Source organism: Cupressus sempervirens, chromosome 8 (assembly GCF_028749045.1).
Source record: "Cupressus sempervirens isolate cs-2001-9-10 chromosome 8, ASM2874904v1, whole genome shotgun sequence".
Taxonomy (NCBI): Eukaryota; Viridiplantae; Streptophyta; class Pinopsida; order Cupressales; family Cupressaceae; genus Cupressus; species Cupressus sempervirens.
In genome coordinates this window covers 800,383,941-800,405,738 of record NC_143125.1, presented here as the reverse complement: position 1 = coordinate 800,405,738, position 21,798 = coordinate 800,383,941, and the positions used below count along the sequence as shown (strand labels likewise).

General features: G+C 35.0%; 1 protein-coding gene across 1 annotated transcript in view; it reads right to left on the bottom strand.

Moving 5' to 3' along the window:
* LOC149544815 (uncharacterized) overlaps window positions 1–9,978 on the bottom strand; it is a 51,872-nt gene extending 41,894 nt beyond the window's left edge. Inside the window, exon 1 of the mRNA XM_089795398.1 lies at window positions 9,530–9,978. Within this exon, the coding sequence (XP_089651524.1) occupies window positions 9,530–9,752 (223 nt within the window). The 5' untranslated portion in view covers window positions 9,753–9,978. The remainder of the gene's footprint in view (window positions 1–9,529) is intronic.
* Window positions 9,979–21,798: the final 11,820 nt, after the last annotated feature.

The following is a 21,798-nucleotide window of genomic DNA, read 5'->3' as shown; positions in this document are numbered from 1 at the left end:
GACACACACCTAAACCACAGGGGGGTTCACTTGTGGTGGCACTCTAGTGGGACAAACGCCTCATCCTCAATGTCAATTGGTGTCGTTTATTTACAATTCAAGTCTTTGACATAATGGTTGATCAACTTGGTAGCAAAGCTAAGGTATCAAGGTATACCTCTACAAAGCATGGTAGGCCTATGATGCCCTTGATTGAAATACAAATTATGTTACTCTTTGTGTTGGCAGTTGTGCACTAGAACCAAATTGTGGGGCTAGCAACCACACATCACAAAGGGGTTTTATTTGTGATGAAACTCTAGAGTAGGAACACCTTAACCTTAACACCAATGGGTGTCCTTCACTAATAGTTTGGGCTTTTGGCCTAGTGGTTGTTCAGCTTGATATCAGAGTTGATATCTCAAGTTCAAGATCTATGAAGCATGGTGGCTATGTGATCCCCCTAGCTAAACCTCAAAAAATGTTTTCCCTCATATTGACGAGTGTATATCCAAACCAAATGTTAGAATACAGACTAGGCAACCACTATGCAAAAAGCCTAAGCTAAGTGAATGACAGCCGCTAACAATAAGGTTGAGGATTTTGCAACTCACATACCAAGCTAAGAAGTTACTATGACAAAAGTTCAAACTACTAGTGAATAGCAGCAATTGACATTAAGGGTGAGGTTTTCATCCCACCAAAGCACCACCTCAAGTGAACCCCCTTGTGGACACATGGTTGTTGGCCCCCGCCATCTAGTTTGAATACATGCCCTATAACATCACAAGACTGGTTTGCTTCTACTTGGCATATGATTTTGTAGTTTGTAAGTTGCTAATGTAGGTAGATGTTAAGTTGACCCCCCTGACTAGACTGCATCAACAACATAAATAGCCAAATAAGATGGCGGATTATCTTTGTGCACCAACATCTACACATCATGTATTATTCAATTTTATATTAAAATTTGTTTCCTGTGAGCTCATGGTGTATTGCGGGATACATGGACTATGATCTTTTGTGTCAAACTTCTATTGAGACCTTGTATTTCCATTGAGCTATTCTGATTATGTACTTTGGTTATTTAGACTATAAATTCATATGTTTTCACTATATGTGATGTTTACATGGCTATCAATCTATGTTATTGATGCGGTTCTTTTCTTAGCATCTTTTCTAAAATATACTATAAGACGCATATGTTGTGATTCAATATGTTTTGACTATTGCAACATTTCAACTTCGCAGTTTTCACTAGATATATAAATGTGATTAGTATATTAGGTTTAGTAATATGGGTTATCATTCCTTTTTGTATTATAATGTTTCTATGATGTTAGTCATAGATGATTTTTCGTTTAGATGTAACGATTTATTATTACTTCATTTGAATACTGTGTTGCATTGCGTGTTTCATACATTGTATCCATTATAACTATATGGTGTAAGTACACTTAAAGTTTCACCTAGGCATGGAGATGCAATTTTTTCCCAACTATGGCTCATTGGAGATGGGCATATTGCATAAAACATATTTGTGTAACCTTCATCTTAATCAATTCAAATTGTGAGATAAGTCTTCTAATCAATGGTGAACTTTTGATCCATGTGTTGTGTTATTTAAGCCATTTGAGAGAGTGTCATTTGCATGTGATTATTTCACACTACTTTATTTCCTTTAAATTTCATTTGAGAGAGGAGTTTTTAATAGGCGATTATTGTACACTATCATAAAGCTTTTAAAATTATTTCCAGAAATGAGTTTGTAGAATATCTGATATACTCTAAATTAGAAAGATATTTAAATGTACATTAGTAAAAAAGGTCTATTACATTATTTTATGTCATGTGAAAAGAAAATAAAATACTTTATGTAAAGGAAATAGAATTGTATTAAAATTGAAAATAAAAGTCACTTTAAAAGGACAATGGAAAAATATTAATTGAAGTTTTTTATAATGAATGCATTAAATTTATTTTGTTAAATTGTTTGAAATATATCTTTGGTATGTATCTATGTTGCCAAGTTCGCACCCTAGACCCTCAACTGGGTCTAGGTGCTCAACCACTACAAGTGCACCTTCAGGTAAGTGCTAGGCACGCACCAACCCTATGGGTGCCCCCGGGTCCACACACTCGTGGACCCATGTGCACCCAGCGCTTACCTAAATGTACCAACGGGTACCCACGGTGCACCTAATAAAAAAGGGCCCAAACATGAAAAAATAAAAATAAAAAAAATTGGCTTCTATCCCTAAAACACCCCCATATGAGACTTCCAAAAAAACTTCCATTTCACTTTGGTCTCTCGATTTACTCTCCATCTTGCCAATTTGAAGTGAGGTGATTATATTCAAGAGAGATCAATTGTGGAGTGCCAAATACCTTCCACAAAATAGATTTAAGTGTTTTGTATGGGTGATGAATATTGGTATGGATGTTAATGTAAGACTTTGGTACAATCAATAAAGTAACATTCTACCATTTGAATGTGTCATGTGTTTGCTATGGTATTGTTACTTTGTTATTAATAGAACTTGTTGCATGACATTAGTGTATAGTTACAATGATAATATTACTTCCATATCTGGCGTATAAACACTTCCATATCTTACATATAAACACTTCCATCTCTAGCATATACTAGAAAAACGCTAAGTGAAGAAAACTTTAAAATTGGGAAAAATTCAAATATAAAAAATGGTAAAATTTGGCAAAGTCTGAAAAATGAGAAATTGAAATTAAAATTGAGCCAAAAATACATGTACTTTCCTAAGTCCATGGCAATTTCCACTTCAATTTGTATGCACACTAGATGAACTTGCCTAAGTCACCCTTGATTTCCACTACATGTTGGTTGCACTCACCTAAGTCACCCTTGATTTCCACTACACGTTGGTTGCACCTTACCTATTGTCACCCTTGATTTCCACCAAATAATTGTGATTTTTCCTAAGTCATGAGTGGTTTCCACTTCATGCATAAAGGTTTTGCCTAAGTGAGTAGTGGTTCCACTTGTTGATTAATGGTTTTGCCTAATTCTCTATTGATTTCCACTTGTCATTTAATTGTTTTTTTTAAGTGTATAGTGGTTTCCACGTTTGGGATTTTAATCTTTGCTTTGCCTAAGCCAATAGTAGTTTACACTTGACGTTTGATGGTTTTTCCTATGTAGGTAGTGGTTTCCACTCCAAGATTAATAAGCAATCGCAATAGTAAAACCACACCACCTCTCCTTGAGTTTAATGAAATACTTTGAAATCTCAAAATTTGTTGGGAGATTGTGAAACGTGCTTGAATTTCAATGATACAAATAATACCAAAAATTTTAATTTTAATTTTAAAAAAAGAAATTGGCACAAATGCAAAAAAATGATTAAAATTTTTTGAAAAAATGAAAATGAGTTTTAATTGGGCTAAGATTAAAATTTACTTCAACCTTGCAAAATTAAAAAGGGTTTTAAATTGAGATGATATTGAATTTACCTTGATTTTGCAAAAGATGGAGTGATTTTAAAAATTAATTAATTAATTCATCCAATATGGCACTGAATTTATCCAAATGGCATCGATTTTAACAAATGGGCAATTGAAATTAGCGGAAAACAAATCATAAATAGAAGTAAATTAAATATCTTCCAATCAACTTGAAGTTATAAAGGGCCATTCAGATTGTGTTATTCAAGGAGTCTTTTAATTTAAAAAATTAGCATCAATTTTAAATAACGAAAATAATATTTAAAAAATGATGTTGATTATTATTGGTTATAAATCAGTTGGAGAAGAGAGATGAAATTTCAATTTGCATTACCAAATTATTATTTTTTAATTAGAAATTTAAAATAGCTACTTTGTGATAATTTTCTAAGTCTTATTAGAATTATCATTTAAAGTTTTACAATCATCTACAAAAGGATATTTGCCTTGTAGGATAAGGAATGATGAGGTGGCATCCATATCCTCAACCAATGACAATGTGCCAAGCACCCTAATGGAAGAAGTTCATTTTATTATTAGAAGAGAGAGGATTAAAAATTGGCTTAGTTTAGGTACATGTGGCGTCATCTTATTAATTCAATAAATGGTGACTTTGTCTACAAAATATTGTAATTATTTGATTGGCCCATTTGTTGGTGCACCTTATCCAGTTGTTATGGATTTGAATTTTCTCATTAGCTCTTAAAAAGTAATGTAATTTTCCTATTGGCCCACATGGTGGTGCTTAATTGTAATCGGGGGCATTTAATATTTGTAGCTATGGTTATGAAAACTTAATTAAGGCTTATGTGGATTAATCTTGGCCCTTGATTTCAAATCAATCTTGGTCACTCATTGTGTTGGAAACTACTATAAAAAGCCAAGGCCTCATCATTTGTAACTGATTAGTTTTAGAGTACGGTAGGAGAGATTAGGTTGGACAATTGTTACCAAAATTGTTGCTTAATTGTAATCGGGGGCATTTAATATTTGTAGCTATGGTTATGAAACCTTAATTAAGGCTTATGTGGATTAATCTTGGCCCTTGATTTCAAATCAATCTTGGTCACTCATTGTGTTGGAAACTACTATAAAAGGCCAAGGCCTCATCATTTGTAACTGATTAGTTTTAGAGTACGGTAGGAGAGATTAGGTTGGACAATTGTTACCAAAATTGTTCTTTATTCATTGTTGGTTATGTTGGAGAATTGTTGTCGATGGTTGAAAGCACTTAACTTCAATTGATATTCAATCTTTGGTTTGCATCCATTTGATGGGATAGAAGAGGAGAAGTCAATTTGAAAACTATTTGAGTATTCCTTAGAAGCTTGCACTAGGTGGTTAGAATCCCTGATAAAGCTACATTTACTAGAGTCCAAGTCATCCATGCTTCCTTGCATTCATAGTTAGAAGTAGTAGTAGACATTAAGTTTAAGTGAAAGTTGGAAAATCAAACTACATTTCAATTGCACATTGTGAAACTAAATCTTTAGGAGTGTGTGAAACAGTTGATATCCATTGAAAGAATAACATAAGTCCCTTTGTGATCCCAACAAATCTAATTATTTCATTGAGCGAGTGTCCACAATTGAAGAAAACTTGAAGTCATCTCATGATCTTGGCGTTGCAAGCTTAGCATGAGAGATGACCTTATATCAAGAGAGGATTGAGTATTTGGTGTTTCTTTCCAAAACATTAAGTACTTAATTCTACACGTCATAGTGGAACAAAACTCACATCAATAGTTAGTTGTAACCAATAGGGTATCTGGAAGCAATCAGATTCACAGAGCCAAAAAGGTGAAGGCATTGATATTGGCTGATGATTGGTGGTTTCATGTGAATCGTGTATTGGAATTCACCAAACCTATCATGTCTATGCTTTGATTTGTTAATAAAGATCATCCATTCTTGGAGGATGTCTGTGATAGCATAGACACAATGTTGGAGAAACTAAAATTGGTAAGTTATAATACATTCCTCTAGCCTTGTTTAAATTGACATAACTTACATCAATTGATATCCCACACAATACAAAAAGAAGAGAAAGATTTGAAAGACACCTTTTACAAAAGGGTGGAAGCAATTGTTCTTCATCGTTGGAAAAAGATGACCACACCATTGCAACTCCTGGCATATGCTCTATCTCCCATGTATTATGGCATAGATGTACTTGCTATTCCAGGTAGAGAGCCACCATATAGAGATTCTGAAGTTGCTAATGGGTACAAGAGGGCATTTAGTAGATTCTTCAATGATCCAGAGGTGGAGTCGAGTGTTAGGAAAGAATTTGGATTGTTTATCTCAGGAAAGATCTTTCCCCTTGTCCTATCAATGACCAATGCAAAATGGATGCTATTACATGGTGGTGAAAGAAAGAAAAAGTGCAAAATAACACTTCCAAATGCTAAATCAACCAGGAAAGATGATGCTAAACTTTCCTACAAACCCTTAAGCTATCGCAAACTAGATAAGCACATAAAAATCAAATTTAAGAAAATAAACTCACACCACCAGATATACTTGGGAAAACACTTTCAGGAAAAAACCCACCCTCCAAAAGCCACAATCAAATTGTATTATCAGCAACAACAATAGTTACAATACAATCCTTGAGCCAATATCAAGAGCGAATACAGCAGCTGAGAATTCTAGAGAATATCTGGCACATAAACGCTCCTTAGAAGATATCCAACCTAACCTCACAAAATGCACTAAGTCGCTACATATTTATAGAGCTCAACACAAGTGGAAAGAGCCCATGGTTTCCAAAACCATCTCTAATACCAAAGAAGTATGTGGTGTCAACATGCTAAACGAATGACACTTTGCACATAAAAACTTCCAATGCAACAAAGCATAACTCAACCATAACGGTCACCATTCCATATGCAACACCTAGCTCACACCACTTATCAATAGTGAACTCCACCATAAATATAAATTGCCAAACATTAACTCTCCATAACTCTTCCACTGAACTAGTAACTGCAATAAGCATTACATGGATTCAAAAGAGCAACTTATGACATTAGCTCCTTAACTTGAGGACTTCTAAAGTGGATTAAAAGAAACAAATAAATAAAATATCATGTTTGGACTCAAACGTTGAGACACCTTTATCCTAACATGTGGTACCTTCATGGTCAAAATTTTATGTATCTCCAACTTGTTGCATCAAGATCCTCTCACAAGTAAGTTTCTCATTTTGTTTTGGTCACTTGAATAGAATTTAACACTTACCATTCTTGAATTTACCTTGTATTTTTTTTTTTTTGTTGGTCTTCTCTCTAAGCTGCAAGCTCTTCTGCCACTGAGTGGAATTAGAGTACATACTCCTTTATCCACTTAGTGGAGCTTAATTTGATAATCATTAATTTGATTACATTTTCCTTTTGTAATTCAGTAATTCAATGTAATGATTTTCATTAGAATCGTGAATATATATCAATGACCAGGTATTTAAATTTTTAATGTTTATCTGTGGCATTATGCATTGATCAGTGATCAACTATCATACTATGAAATGATTTAGTTCTAAAGTTCTGTATATTTCTCTCATTTTTTTCTATGAAATTTTGCACACACAAACATACCCTTACATAGCCAAATGCTAAAAAAATTTACATACTGGGTTCTCATATCTGAACCCATCCCAGAACCCAAACCAATAACTTAGGGTTATATCTATTTTCCAAAAAGCATTTTTGAAATGTCTAGTTCAATTTGAAAAGAAGGGAAGTGGAAAATGGTTTGGGAAATTCTTATAAAATAAAACAAACAGGTATCTTCGCTACATTTTTGGGTGTGTTGAAAAACTCTATCTCCTCCTCTTTCAATGTAATGATTTTCATTAGAATCGTGAATATATATCAATGATCAAGTATTTAAATTTTTAATGTTTATCTGGGGCATTATGCATTGATCAGTGATCAAGTATCGTACTATGAAATGATTAGTTCTAAAGTTCTGAATATTTCTCTCATTTTTTTCTATGAAATTTTGCACACACACAAACATACCCTTACGTAGCCAAATGCTTAAAAAATTTACATACAGGGTTCTCATATCTGAACCCGTCCCAGAACCCAAACCAATAACTTAGGTGTATATCAATTTTCCAAAAAGCATTTTTGAAATGTCTAGTTCAATTTGAAAAGAAGGGAAATGGAAAACGGTTTGGGAAATTCTTATAAAATAAAACAAACAGGTATCTTCACTACATTTTTGGGTGTGTTGAAAGCCTCTATCTCCTCTTTGAATAAGAATTTTTGCGAATGAAAAAAGAAGGGATTCTGAGTTGCTTGGAGTTGGAATGGCTTTGAATTAAGAGAGGCAGAATAGATTGTTTTGGATGTAAGCTTCAAAAGATACTCTCTCTTCCACTGTTTCAGTCATTACAATTTTTATTTTTGTCAAATTCTTAACAGATGGACAACACAATGTATGTAAAGATGGTTGATCTTGGAAGAAGGAATATTTACATAGTATTGGAAGCAAAATAGACAATTAAAACAGATGTTATTGGTCCTGTTTACTTGGATGCATGCTTTCTTATCTTAATCTAAAGAGTTGATCAAATATTCCTTAATTTGTACATCATTGACACCTTGGGCTTGGTAGAGAGTGTAGGAAGGAATGAGAATGAGTAGCTGATGAATGTTATCAAGTTTTCATAAATGCTTGCGAGTTACTGGTAATGGCTGAAAGGAGTTTCTAAAAACAGAGAGGAAAATAAATAAAACTACTAAAAAAGACAACATCCGATGATTAACTGAAGAATGAAGTATTTTGTCAGAGGTAATGAGGATATACTGTCAGGAAGAACATAGAAATCAAAGGAATGACTTATGTATACATAAAATAAACATTTATAATTACTAAATTAAATACTCACGTATTTATCATATTTCCATCCCCAGCTGCCATCACTCTGTCCCGACACCAGTTCCCCATTTCTAAAACTCCATGGAACAGGGCAATTATCTGTTTACGATTCTTGTATCCAATTTACAAAAATAAGCTCATAAATTATTATTTTTATTTCTACTGCTTTCGCTAGTTGATTATTTATTGTTTCCCTTAATTTAGATTTAGAAAGTACTCTCTACTTGGTTCCCATTACACGCTCTTGCTACATTAACCCCGTCTAATATAGATATAATAGGTCAACATTTCAACCCCCGTTGCTTTGCTGTTATGTTTTTCAATTAATTCTAGCCAGTAGCCTCTTTGCAAAGCTTATTTTCACTGGCTTCTGTTATACTGTTCATTCTACATTCCAAACCTGACTCATTTAGCGTTGTACTTTAAGTATACTTCTAGATAGAACTACCTGGCACTTTTGCTACTGCTATTCCGGTCAAAGCTCATTTTCTTAGGTTTTTTATTTTATTTTAGATAATAGCCACTCTTAGAAGCTTCTTTCCTTGTGCTAGTCCACTGCTGCTACATTATGTTTTACTTATCTAGCGTTGTGGTTTTAGTTAGATTTTGGCTAGATGCCTCATTTCGAATCTTATTTTCACGTCCTTGTACCATTTATCCTGTTTGTACATTCCACTGCATTCATTTAGTATTGTATCGCATTAGTTTTAGCTAGTAGCCTCTATTTTGAGCTCCCTCGCACTATTTCTACTCTGTGTAGACTCGTCTTAGTTAAAGCTACTCACCTATTTTCAAAGCCTTCTGCCACTCCCTCGTACTAGTTTACTGGGATTCCCTTCCACTCATTTAGCATTCCGCTTTTAGTTTAATTTTAGTTAGTAACCTCAATTAACCCCTCAAGAACTGGATCTACTTTCCAGTGCAGATTCGCGTACTCTTAAGTTTTTAATTTAGTTTTTACAAGTCGCTTCTTCTCGCTGCAGTCATGATATTCCTGCAAGCTCTCCGGTTAAGCCCAAATATAATTCTCTTCTTCCTAACATCAAGCACGAATAATCCCGAAATGCATCTTACAAACACAATTCCGTACTCATTTCTTACAAATTACTTAAATAACAGTGCATCAGGAGAAATAGAAACAGCAAGAAAGACAAATGCAGTGAATTGAAAAATCAGCAGTTTACCGGAGAGAGCCATAGCAAATCCACAGCCGCCGCTGCAAACCGCCTTCCAGGGCTCTTGCGTAGTGGAACGAGGCACTGGGGTCGGTGACAGCAACGGCATCCTCTGAGAAATCGCAGGGAGATAACCCCACATAAATACTCCCACTGAATTACTACTATTGTCACTACAACTGTTCCAATTACTGGTACTCTCCCCTCCTGCACCTTCTTCCTTTCCGAGCATTGCCAGGATATTCCTAACACAAATTCAAAGAATCAAACAAGCCACGGGCGATCCTTAAAACCTTAAAACCTCAGGCAAACCCTAACAAACGTCAAACGGAAAATGATAATGCCGTAATTAATATTCAGCCAAATCAAGCCTTCGAATCCCGGCGTGAATGGTTCATGTAAAAAAACTTTCTCTCTCTGCTCTGCGAACAAGTAATACACACAGTATGCTGTTCATTGCAAAGACTCGTGTCCTGAAATGGAAGAAATATTTTCAGAAACGATGGCGCCTTCCACGTGTCAGATTGCCACGTGGCGGTCAACTATAGGTGTAAATTACACGCTCCTCATTCGACGTGGCGCGCTGTGAACCTCTGGAATGATCTAGAGGCCCACATTTCTCTGCCGACCAACACAAATTGTTCTCTCAGACTTGGAACTTTCCGGAACGTTTTTGAGGGGTTCAGACGCTTACACGTGGCGTAGCAGTGGCCGCCCGATTGCATACTTGTTCCGTTGTACAGCGATGAGAAGTTGTTGCGCTGTTTTGAAGGTGCGAGTGCGACACGTATCCGTGTTTAGAGGGCACGCGTCTTCTCAGGATTAGTTCCACCGTGGGAAATATGATTTTGCCATGGGAGGAAAATGATGCATCCCTAACCTTTTCATTTGATATACATCCCAAACCTTTCGGATTGATTATCACATTGAACAAATGGCACCTAAAGAGGAAATAAAAATGTCCCAGGGTAAAAAAATAGAAGATAATTTGAATGTCTTATACAAGAAGATCTATGAGTGGGTCAGTGATTTTCCTATGCATGACTTGTGGGGATGACGAGCACTCCCTTCTTCTCCACGTATCTCATTGAATAAGCAATGTCAAAAACTAATTTTGTTAAGATATTCATAAAATTGTCCTTGTATGCAACATAGTCAACAATAAAATGTTAAACTCTCTCTTCTAGTTTTTTTTTTGGGCATCTTCCAACACCTCGTCTTTAATAGATTTGATGAGTTAGTTTTAAGTTGAGCAATAAGAACTCCCACTTTATGGCTTTTTGACGCTGAGTACATGTAGGATTAAATTTGTTGATATAGTTTTTTTTCCCTTCCTATCTCAGACCCCGATTTCTCTTATAGAGCTTATTCATAATGAAAACTTTTATTCTGTGTTATTTGTGAGACACATATTGAAATGAATATTCTATTTACTCGTTCACTTGATATTTTGTTGCATCCATGTCATCTTCCTTTTGCACAATATATCATTAAAGACAACCTTAGGCCAGTTAACTTCTTCCATTTGTTCAGATACTTTAATATAACTAAGGGTCCGTTTGGTTCACAGAATTAGATTGGAATTGGTTTTTGTAAAAATCGAATTTGGAAACTTTTGCGTTCGTTTCGAAAACTTCAAAATGGAATTAGTTTTGCAGAAATCTAATTTTATCTCAAAATCAAGTTATCGAACTTCCCACTAGCTCCCTGGTATTGAAAATCAAAACCTAGTTACACTTTTTTAAGGAGTGTAAAAAATTACATTCTATTAATTTTTCATTGTTCAAATCGTCTTTGTTGTTTAAACTGATAATTCATGAAGAGAGTTTCCTACATCATTGCAGAATGTGTGGAGAGAGACGCTTCACAAAGACCAACTATGGGAGAAGTCATGTATGAATTCAAGAAGGCCCTAATTATTGAACAAACTCAAATTGAAGTGAATGAAGAGGCAGTGTGACTAATTGAAATTGGTGAAGGCCATTACAGATTTGAGATCATTCATTATTAGCAATCTTTTTTTTCTTGTGAGATTTGTTCTTAGATCCATTGTGTGAAAGGAAACCCATTTTGTCTTTTAATATTTCTAGTGATTCCATATTCACTTTATAAATTTAAAGATGCAAGAAGTACCATGGTCTCTATGAAGCATCTCTCCACACTCTGCCAAAATGAAAAAGACGGCAGACGAAAAAATCCCATCATTAAAAAAGTACAGAGAAAAGAGAGAATGTCTTATTAGTAGTGAAGGATGTGCTTGGAAATGGCAATCAAATTTTAGTGATCTCTCGTAATAGAGATTTATTTGCATGCTCTCAAAGGAAACTAATGTATGATGTCCAACTTTTAGACATAAAAGATGCCCATGAATTATTCTACTAGCGTGCTTTCTGTTAGAATGATTAGAATAACAGAGAGGGGGTGAATTAGTTATCCTTGGATCTAGATGTACCAATTTAAAATTTTACCAACTTCAAACAACTTAATCACACTCATAAATCCACTCAATCAATATAGCAAATCATTAGTCATCCAACAAATTCATATCAACACTTAGCTCTTTATTTTAGTGTTAGCCAAATTGCAAAAACATACAACAGTAAATACCATAACACATGAAAACAACATTCACATAAGTATGACACCAGGATTTAATGTGGAAACCCAATTTGGGAAAAACCACCAAATAACATGCTACCACTTTTTCCATTCTTCTGAAGTAAGCTTGGTTAAGAGCCAACCCTATTAAAGGTTACAAAACACACTATTAGGTGTGACCCTATTAAAGGATTTAATCACCATGTTAGGACTGGCCTTGTTAGAGGTCTTTAAAACATCCCATTAGAATGTCACCTTGATTAAAGGGTTTACAACGTGACTTTTAGATCAACCTTAATTAAAGGATTTTACTACCACAATGGTTAGAAAGTAACAGCTAGGTTGATCTAATAAATTACAACTCACTTTGCATGTTCAGATCTCCATTCAGCTCATTCTTGGTTCATTGATTGGACTTCATCACATTCTCCATCTCTGATCAGCTTGGCAATGCCTCAAGCAATCTCTATTTCGCCAACTTCTTACTTTTCCTCTGCAACTCTTGTTCTTCTCCTTATTCTGCACAAATTTGTCAGCCAACTAACTTGTAAAACATCACATATGCCACCTTAAATAGGAAAGTTTAATCTTTTGTCGCTTAAACATAAATCGTAGATCTTAGGGTTTGATTAGATTCATTGAATTTGTTCATCATTTTGTCTTCCCTCTTATTTTCTTCAAACTTTTGGAAACTTCTCACTGTATCTTTGCCTTATATCGCTTAACAAACTTAGTTCATGCATTAAATATGTTGGCTCATCAATCCTTACCTCTAACACGTTTAGACTATTTTAGATTAAGGTAAAAACAGGTTTTGAAGGGTACCTGAAACCCTTAACAAAAAAGAAAAAGATAAATGAAAAAGCACAACCAGGTTTTACAAGGACCTGAAACCTGCAATTTAATAGTTACAAAATCAAGTTTTACAAGGACCTGAAACCATAAAATAAGACCATAAAATGAAACCAGGTTTTACAAGGACCTGGAACCTAGTTTTTAAAACAAAAGAAATAAAAACTAGATAAAAAACCTAGACCAGCAACCAGTTATCGAGACCACTACCAAACCAAAGACCAGATACCAGGGACACTACAAGCTGCTACTGCAGCTCTTTGATCATTTTCACTATCTCTTTGCCTGCTTCCGTAGTGCTTTGGATGGTATCAGCAACAAATCCCCCAGTTACCTCGGTTGCCTTTTTCCTTGAGCTATGTCTGGTTCTTTTACTTGGACCACCTCGAGACATGATTTCTTCATTAGTTCTCTTCCCTAAGCTTGCAGCTATTGCACAAATGCTGGAAGTAACCTGCTCCATCTTATTGCCACTCTCTTTGATCAATAGACGAAGTTTGTGTTCATATTCCTTTAATTTATCCAGTATATTACCAACCTGAACTTCCATCTGAATGATCTTTGCATGGTCAATTTCCTGGTCCTGCTCCATCTTTCCCACTTTTCTTTTCAAATTCATTAACTCATTATACATCCAAGAGTCGACTTGAAGAGAAGAATCAGCCTTAAGCTTTGTAGTATGCAGGAAAGAAAGCATAGTGTCCTTACCAGTAGATTCATTCTTCTCATTCCCTATTTCTTCCTTACCAGTAGACTCATCCTTCTCTTTCCTTGTATCTTCCTCTACATTCACAACATCCTTGCTAGTGAGGTCCTCCTTTTCCTTCACCATTACTTCTTTTTCATCCCTCACTCCCTAGGTATGCTCGCTCTGATTAATTTCCTCTTCTCCAACATTATCTGACCCTGTGTTTTTATCATTGCTTTCATCCGCCTCATCCTTACCAGTCTCACCCTTACTACTAAGGTAACCTTCCAAGTTCGAACTGAAATCTCCCACATCTATATTCTCCTCCTCCTCCATTTTTTTCATCATTATTACATGAGTTCTCAGACTCAGTAATCTCCTCCGCATTTTTCTGAGGGGTTTCTTGCTTCAGACTCGTCCTTTTTCGATTAATCCCTTCCTCACCCTTACTCTTCCTAGAGTAGGTTTCACTAACAGAGCCCTTCTTTTTCTCAGAGGTAGGGGAAGACACAATAGCCTTGTTCTTATAGTAATTCTCAATTAGTAAAATTAATCCTTCATGTAAAATCAGACGAGACTCTTTTTTCCTATGGGCTTGAAGATTTTGGAGTAAAGAAAATCTCAAATAAAAAGGAAATGAGATCATATCCTTGTGCCTAAAGTGATTTAGGAACACAAAATAAAATTTATGAGCACGCTTAGCTCTACCATCTAAAATAAAATACTCACGGATGCAAGAGAGGACGTCCTACCAGATAACCTTAATTTGACCCAGCTCATAAAAGTCACCATTCTTCTCCAAGTTCTTTTACTCCTCGTCTGTTTTTAGAAATTTATTAAACGCAGCATTTGAAATACTTGTTTCCTTACTGAATTTTATGCCTTCCTTAGGCAAACTCGTCACCTCGGCTATGAAATCTTCAAACAAATGCACCGTCACCCCGTGCATAGAAACCCTATCCTCAATCCAATTTTTGAAGAATGCCTCTGTGACATGTGGTTTATAGCCATGAAGGTGCTCTAGATAAGTGGTGGCATTACCCTTCTACAAAATCTACCAAACAGAGGCTTTGGCCTTCCATGCTTTACAATTTTTAGGTTCATGTTTTCTTGGTTCCCAGCCCATTTCCAAAGACTTCATTTCACTGCGAAATGCCAAAGTCGAGTGGACAGGTAGAAATAAAGTATTAATCGAAGTCAAGGTATTCATTAAAACAACTAAGGCGCTCATAAAAACACATACGTGCAAAGCCAGGATAAAAATCACATTAATGTACTTTCTCGAAAAAATAACACTAACTTACGTAACCCCATTTCCATATAACATTAAATTGCTAATCTTAGCAAATCTTTCCCTCTATCGCGTGAGTTCTATCATAATTAATAAGAGCTTTCAAATCCATACTCTTGCTTAAGTCATCATGCCATGTCATCTTACACTCCTGTTGGACAGCCTGGTTAGCAATCCAATTAGCCACAGCATTACCTTCACAGAAAGAATGAGATATAAATACTTTCTCAAATTTATCCTTTAAAGATTTAATTTTCATTACACTAGCTTCGATCGACCAAGTAATCGAACTTTTACCATTAAGCATATTCACAATGTTCAAGGAATCTCCTTCCATCCAAAGGTACCGGAAACCAATTTCCACTGCTAACCTCATTGTATATAGGGTTGCAGTAGCCTCAGCTTTATGGCTATTAGAAATACCAATAGGTATAGCAATAGCAAATATTATATTACCTATATGATCTCTCAGAACTCCTCCACAACTTGCTTTGCCTAGGTTTCCCTTAGTTGCACCATCAAAATTCCCTTTAAGCCATCCCATAGGAGGAGCCTTCCATCTAGTCTTCAATCTTGGGTCTTCTTTCTTCATATTAGAACCTTTGGAAACCATTGGATTGTCAATTTGAAAATCTTTATTACATTTTCTTTGGGACTTAAGATTTTCTTTTATTGTCGTGACAATGTTTTGGCCAAGCATGCACTCTGGCATTTCTTTATTTCTAAAGATTTTGTTATTTCTTTCTTTCTAGATACCCCACCAAAGATGGGGAAGAGTAATTTTCCATTGGAAATCAACATCAGTATCCTTAGATGGGCAGATCCAACTTTTAAAAAAAAGTTCTATATTATTTTGATGAACCCAAGTAATATTCCAGTAGTTGAAAATAGAGCTCCATACTTGTTGACTGTGAGTACAGTTTAAAAACAAATGATCTTTGTCTTCATAACCTTCTTTACATAGACTGCACCTATTAACCACATTAATGCCTCTATTTTGCAAATTGTACTGAGTAAGAAATTTATTTTGAAGCAAGATCCAATAAAAGATATTTATTTTTGGTATAAGACCTTTTATCCAAGTTTTTGTCCATAAAGGACGGTTACCTTTCTCCTTAGATTTGAAAATAGAGCAAACTTTGAACTGGCCACTAGGATCAGCACTCCATATCATCTTATCCTCCTCAAGGGGATACAAAGAAAAGACATTCAACATAATCTGGATGTTATGAAAAACGTGGTTTACATCAACAAGGTTAACCCAATTGTTATTTTGGTAGTAATGTCCCACAAAAGTCTCATACATTTGTTTGCATCTGTCAATTTGGGTCATATCCTCAAAATCCTCAATCAAGGGATGATCCATTATCCAAACATCTTCCCAAAATCTGACCTTCTACCCATTTCTAACTTTCCATGAACATCCTTTACTTAAGGTATTCTTAGTTCCCTGCACAGCCCCTCAAATAGCAGAAGGGGAAAGAACATCAAGAGATGACAAAAAATCAAATAATGAAGAAGCATTAAAAAGATACTTATGTTTCCATATAGTACTCCATTCCTTATCATCATGATAAGCTCTCCATCCTTGTTTGGCTAAAAGAGCTCTATTCATACTTTGCATTGACCTGATTCCTAATCCATCTTCCTTGATAGGCTTACAAATTTAATCCCAAGCTATTAGAGTCATTCTCTTCCTTTCCTTAGTTCTAGACCAAAGAAAATTTCTTTGGATTTTATCAATAGTATTTGCAAATTTTGCTGGTATTCTAAAAAGACTCAAAGCTTAAGTGGGAATGCTTTGGAGACAAGCTTTAAGGAGGGTAATTTTACTAGCTTGACTCAAAAGGTTACCCTTCCAACCCACCAATTTCTTATTGAACTTCTTTATGAGATATTCCCAAAAAGAATCTAGAGCTTTAGGTCCCAAAGGGAGACCCAAATAAATGCAAGGAAAAGATCCTATTAAACACCCTAGAATTTTAGCAATTTTGTTCTGTCTTAAAGCAGGGGTATTAATAAAAAACAAAGAGCTCTTATTCCAATTTATCAACTAACCTGAAGCAAAAGAGTACAAACTAAGGGCTTTCTTGAGATTTCTCGCTTCCTTAACTTCAACTTTGCCCATGAAAATAGTGTCATCAACAAATTGACCATGAGAACAAGTAAGAGGTTGAGAAGAAGGCTACAAACCTTTAATATCCCCTTGCAAAACCAATTTCCTAATATATCTCCCCAAACAATCGGCCATAATAATAAAAAAAATAGGGGATAAAGGGTCTCCCTATCTCAAACCTCTAGAGGGACTAAAGAATTTTGTAGAGCACCCATTCACCAAAATAGAAATAGAAGTTGTAGAGATCAACTGAGATATAGTTTTCACAATCTTATGATTAAACCCAAAGGCCTGTAAAATCTTAACAAGAAAAGCCCATTCTATTTTGTCATGGGCTTTTGCAATATCAACTTTCATGATAAAACCTTGATTGTTAGAGCAAGATAAAGAATGAATATTCTCATAAGCAGCAATAACAAAGTTAAGAATTTTCCTACTTGGATAAAACCATTTTGTTGAATAGCAATAAGAGACGAAAGCACTAAAAGCAACCTGGATGTGAGGACTTTTGAGATAATCTTATAAAAAGAATTACAAAGACTTGTAGACCTGAATTGGTCTGGAGAATCAGCCCCAATCTTTTTTGGAATAAGGCATAGGAAGGTGGAATTTATCTCCTTAAGCATTCCTTTAGCCCCAAAGAATTCTTTAACAGCATCACATACATCTCTTCCAACCAGTTTCCATGTCTTTTGGAAAAAGAAGATGGGAAAACTATCTAGTCTTGGAGACATATCCCCTCCTAAGGAGCAAACAGCTTTTAAATTCTCTTCTTCCTTAGGAATGGCACCTAACAATTTATTTTGTTCCTCAGTAATTAGAGAAGGAATCACCTTTAAAATTTTAGCTTGATGAGTAGAATCAATGTTAGAGTCAGATGTCATTAAAGAAGAAAAAAGGAGACCATCTCTTTCGAAATATTATTTTCCTCAATAATCTTCAAATTACCCTTCTTAAGATATGAGATATGAGTTTTAACTCTATGCTTTAGAGTAGAAAGATGGAAAAACCTGGTATTCTTATCTCCTTCATGCAGCCAGATCGATCTAGATCTTTGCCTCCAATAAATTTCCTCTTTAGTCACAATGTCATGATACTCTACCAATTTTTCATTCTCTTCTCTAACAAGGCCAGGAGTATAACCTTCCTTTTGTATCTTGCCCTGAATACTTTGGAGTTCTTCCTTAATACTTGCTTTACTCTAAAAAAATATTACCAAAACATCTTTTATTCCATATTTTAACCTCCTTTTTAACATTTCTTAATTTTGAAGCCACTCTAAAAAGAGCAATTCCTTCAACATCTATGTTCCACCAGTCAGCCAATTTACTCTCAAACTATGGGTGTTGCATCCACATTTTTTCAAACCTAAAAGGAAAGTTTTTTTTGATATTAATCTTTTCAACAAAAAAAATCAAAGGGAAATGATCCGACCCAATTTTTTGTAATGCCTCTAGTTTACATACAAACTCTTTAGTCCAATCAGGAGAAATAAGAGCTCTATCCAATCGAGTCTAAATACAATCATTACCTAGCCTCTTATTACTCTAGGTAAACTCAATTGCATGAAGATCTAGGTCCATTAAACCCTCCTTATTAATGAAATCCATAAGATCTAGTCTCCCATCCAGCTAGCTCACATTACCTCCTTTTTTTCATGGTCATAAAGAGGAACATTAAAATCCCCCATGAAGATCCATCTACCAAAGTAATCTTTACTCTTTATATGTGTCTCATACCTTTTTCCTAGAATTCTTTATATTTGGAGCATACATATTAACAATATACCATACATTATTCTAGTCAATGCTAGTAATTTTAACCACCATGAAATGTTTACTAGCATTTAAAACAGTTCCTAAGTAGTAGAATTTCTTCCATAACATTAGAGTTCCCCCTGAAGCTCCTTCTGAACTTCTTGTTTTTAAACAATAATCTTTAAAAGACTTGATTTGTTCAGCTCTCTTATTCTCCATCTTTGTTTCTTGCAGCAAAAGAAAATCTAGTTTATGCAGCTCTAACAAAATTCCTAACAACGTCAAGTTTATGACTACTATTCAATCCCCTAATAATCTAAGTAATTATTTTCATGTTTATTTTTTAGAGGTAAAATCCAAAATAGTTGCCTATCTTCCATCAGCAATATTCTGAATACTTTCGATTTCTCTAGTTTTCCTAGAAGATTTCCTTCCAGGTTGCTCTAGAGTTCCAACATTTGGTTTCATCTTGACTTGCAACTCCAATTTACTACTACGAGTCTCTACTCCTTTAGGAATTTTATTACTCTTCTTTTCCATATTTTTCCTTTGACTCGGTTTATGTTTCAAATTCTTACCTTCCTCATTTTTCTCCTCAAATTCAAAATCATTCCTAAAGGGAACAATTTATTTTCACAAGGGTGTCTCAAGAGGCTTAGGAATAACATTCTAATTTTTAATCAACTAGAAATTATGGGACTCTTCCAGCACCATCGATTTACTAGTATCCAACAGAATTTCACCCTCCTCTAATTCCTCTATCTCAACTAGGTCTTCCCAGTTTGTCTTAGTCTTCTGATAAATAACTAATTGCTTCATCATATCCACCATATTCTCTATATTTTGCTCAAGTGAGGCAGAGTCTAGCATCGCCCCAACCTCCTGATTTTCACTGCTCAAGTTTTCCATCAAGGAAGAATTTGGCATTTTTCCAGTTTCCTAAAATTTCAGATTCAAGTTATCCTTCACATCTTTTGCATGAATAACTTTAGGTTTCCAAACTTTCTTCTAGATTTTTACTTCTTTCTTTTTATCTTCCTTATCTATCTTAGGATTGTTCTTGCCTTTGTTAGGATAGCTTTTCACCCTATGCTCCTATTTTTTCCAGGCAAAATAGGTATTTGGGAGATCTTCATATATAATTTCCTGCATTCTTTTCCCCAGCTTTGAAATTAGTTCCACTTTTTCAGGGAGGTGATTCAAGTTTGCCACTTTCACATATAATCTGGCACTCTAAAGTTTAGATTTCAAAGCCGTTGCATGATCCATTGTGATTAGTTCCCCAAAGGAACCATCAATTCCCTTAAAGATATCTTCATGCCAAAATTCTAAAGGAAGGCCAAGAAGTCTAACCCAGATCGGAGTAGTTAAAAAGAAGGCATTAGATAAATCTTTATTTGGCTCCCATTTTTTAATAGTGAGAGTACTTTTGCCAAATGACCATGGCCCTCCGCAAATAACCATATTCATATCTTCTTTGCAATTAAAAACAAATGAAAAGAATCCATTCAACATAGGAGCTATATCAACTTAACCATGGATAACCCATTTTCATTTAATCATATTTTTCAAAGTTTCTAACCATGAATTTTCCCATGAGAGTAAATTGCATAGAAGATACAAAGAAATCAACGATTGGGTCTGGAATAAATATTTGAAACTCACCTTTCTTCCAACAAGATTTCAATTTAACCAGAGGGAAATATGATTTTCCACCAGGTTTCCTACCAAATAGGGAAGACCATGTCCTTTGATCACCTAACCCTTTCTGAAAACCTTATGCTTTCCTCTCATTATTGACCTCCACATTCTCTAAAGGATTCTTCTCATTCTCGAATACCTGACTAGGCACATGATTTGCAGTAAAAGAATCTAAAGAAAGGTCCTAGACCCTACAACTAGTGGTACCAGCATCCGTAATTCTTTCAAAATTTTCCAGATTTTTCTCATTTCAACCTTCTATCCCACCAAGATTAGTACCTCCTCCAAGATTCTCCTCTTCCAATTTCTCACCTAATAGAGAGCTAGCCAATTCAAAAACACTTAGAGCGCCAACCATTTCTTAATTCAACACATTTAGACTGTTGTTGGTAATATGGTTAGTTAGATGTCTAGTGAGTTGTCATTTATGGCAACATGTATTCAACATTTCATTTATGCATTTACAAATGGAAAATTGTCTTAAGTGTTAGACAGTTTGTAGTAGTACAAAGATACATATGAGGTGTATGGATAACACCCTTCGAGTTAGCTTATGTGCAGTTGAGGATAGCTTTATGAAAATTTCATAATGGCGTGGTTAAGTGCACTGATGTGTACGGTTAGTATGACACAAGTTATAGTGAAAATAATAGTGTAGGTATTGTTGACACAAAAGATTGCACCCTAGCCTAAGGGAATACTTCTCAGGAAGCCTTGTGTAACATGAAAATGACCTCCAAGTGTGGGACTTACGCTCTAAGGTTGAATCTCCAGAGAAGATTGGCTTCCTTACTATTAGGGTGCACCTAAACTACTTCTTGAGAGGAAAAGGGTGAAGGAAACAAAAATAAAAAAATGTTGAAGGGAAAAGTGGTGATGCAACAAGATAGAAATGTGGTTACAACCTTATCTGTAACTACACTACACATCAATGAAAGCACTAGAATACACTAGTCTTGGCTCTATTCTATCTCCAAGAAACCACATGTAGGTTTGGAATTAGTTGAAGTGTTGAAAGGAAAGGAACTTCTCTAGACAACAACTGCTAACAAGCTTAACACAACATATGAATCAAGAAAATGAAAAAGAAACATTCAATGCAAGGTAAATATATGCAATAGTAAATAGAATGGCAAGAAAAGGTAAGGAACATATATTTCATTAAGGGAAGGAAAAAGTTGTAGAGCATAATGTTGCTGCAAAATACAAATGGAGAAGAACCTGGAAAAAATATTTACAACTGCCCTTTTTAAGAGTTCACTTAGATCTAACTTG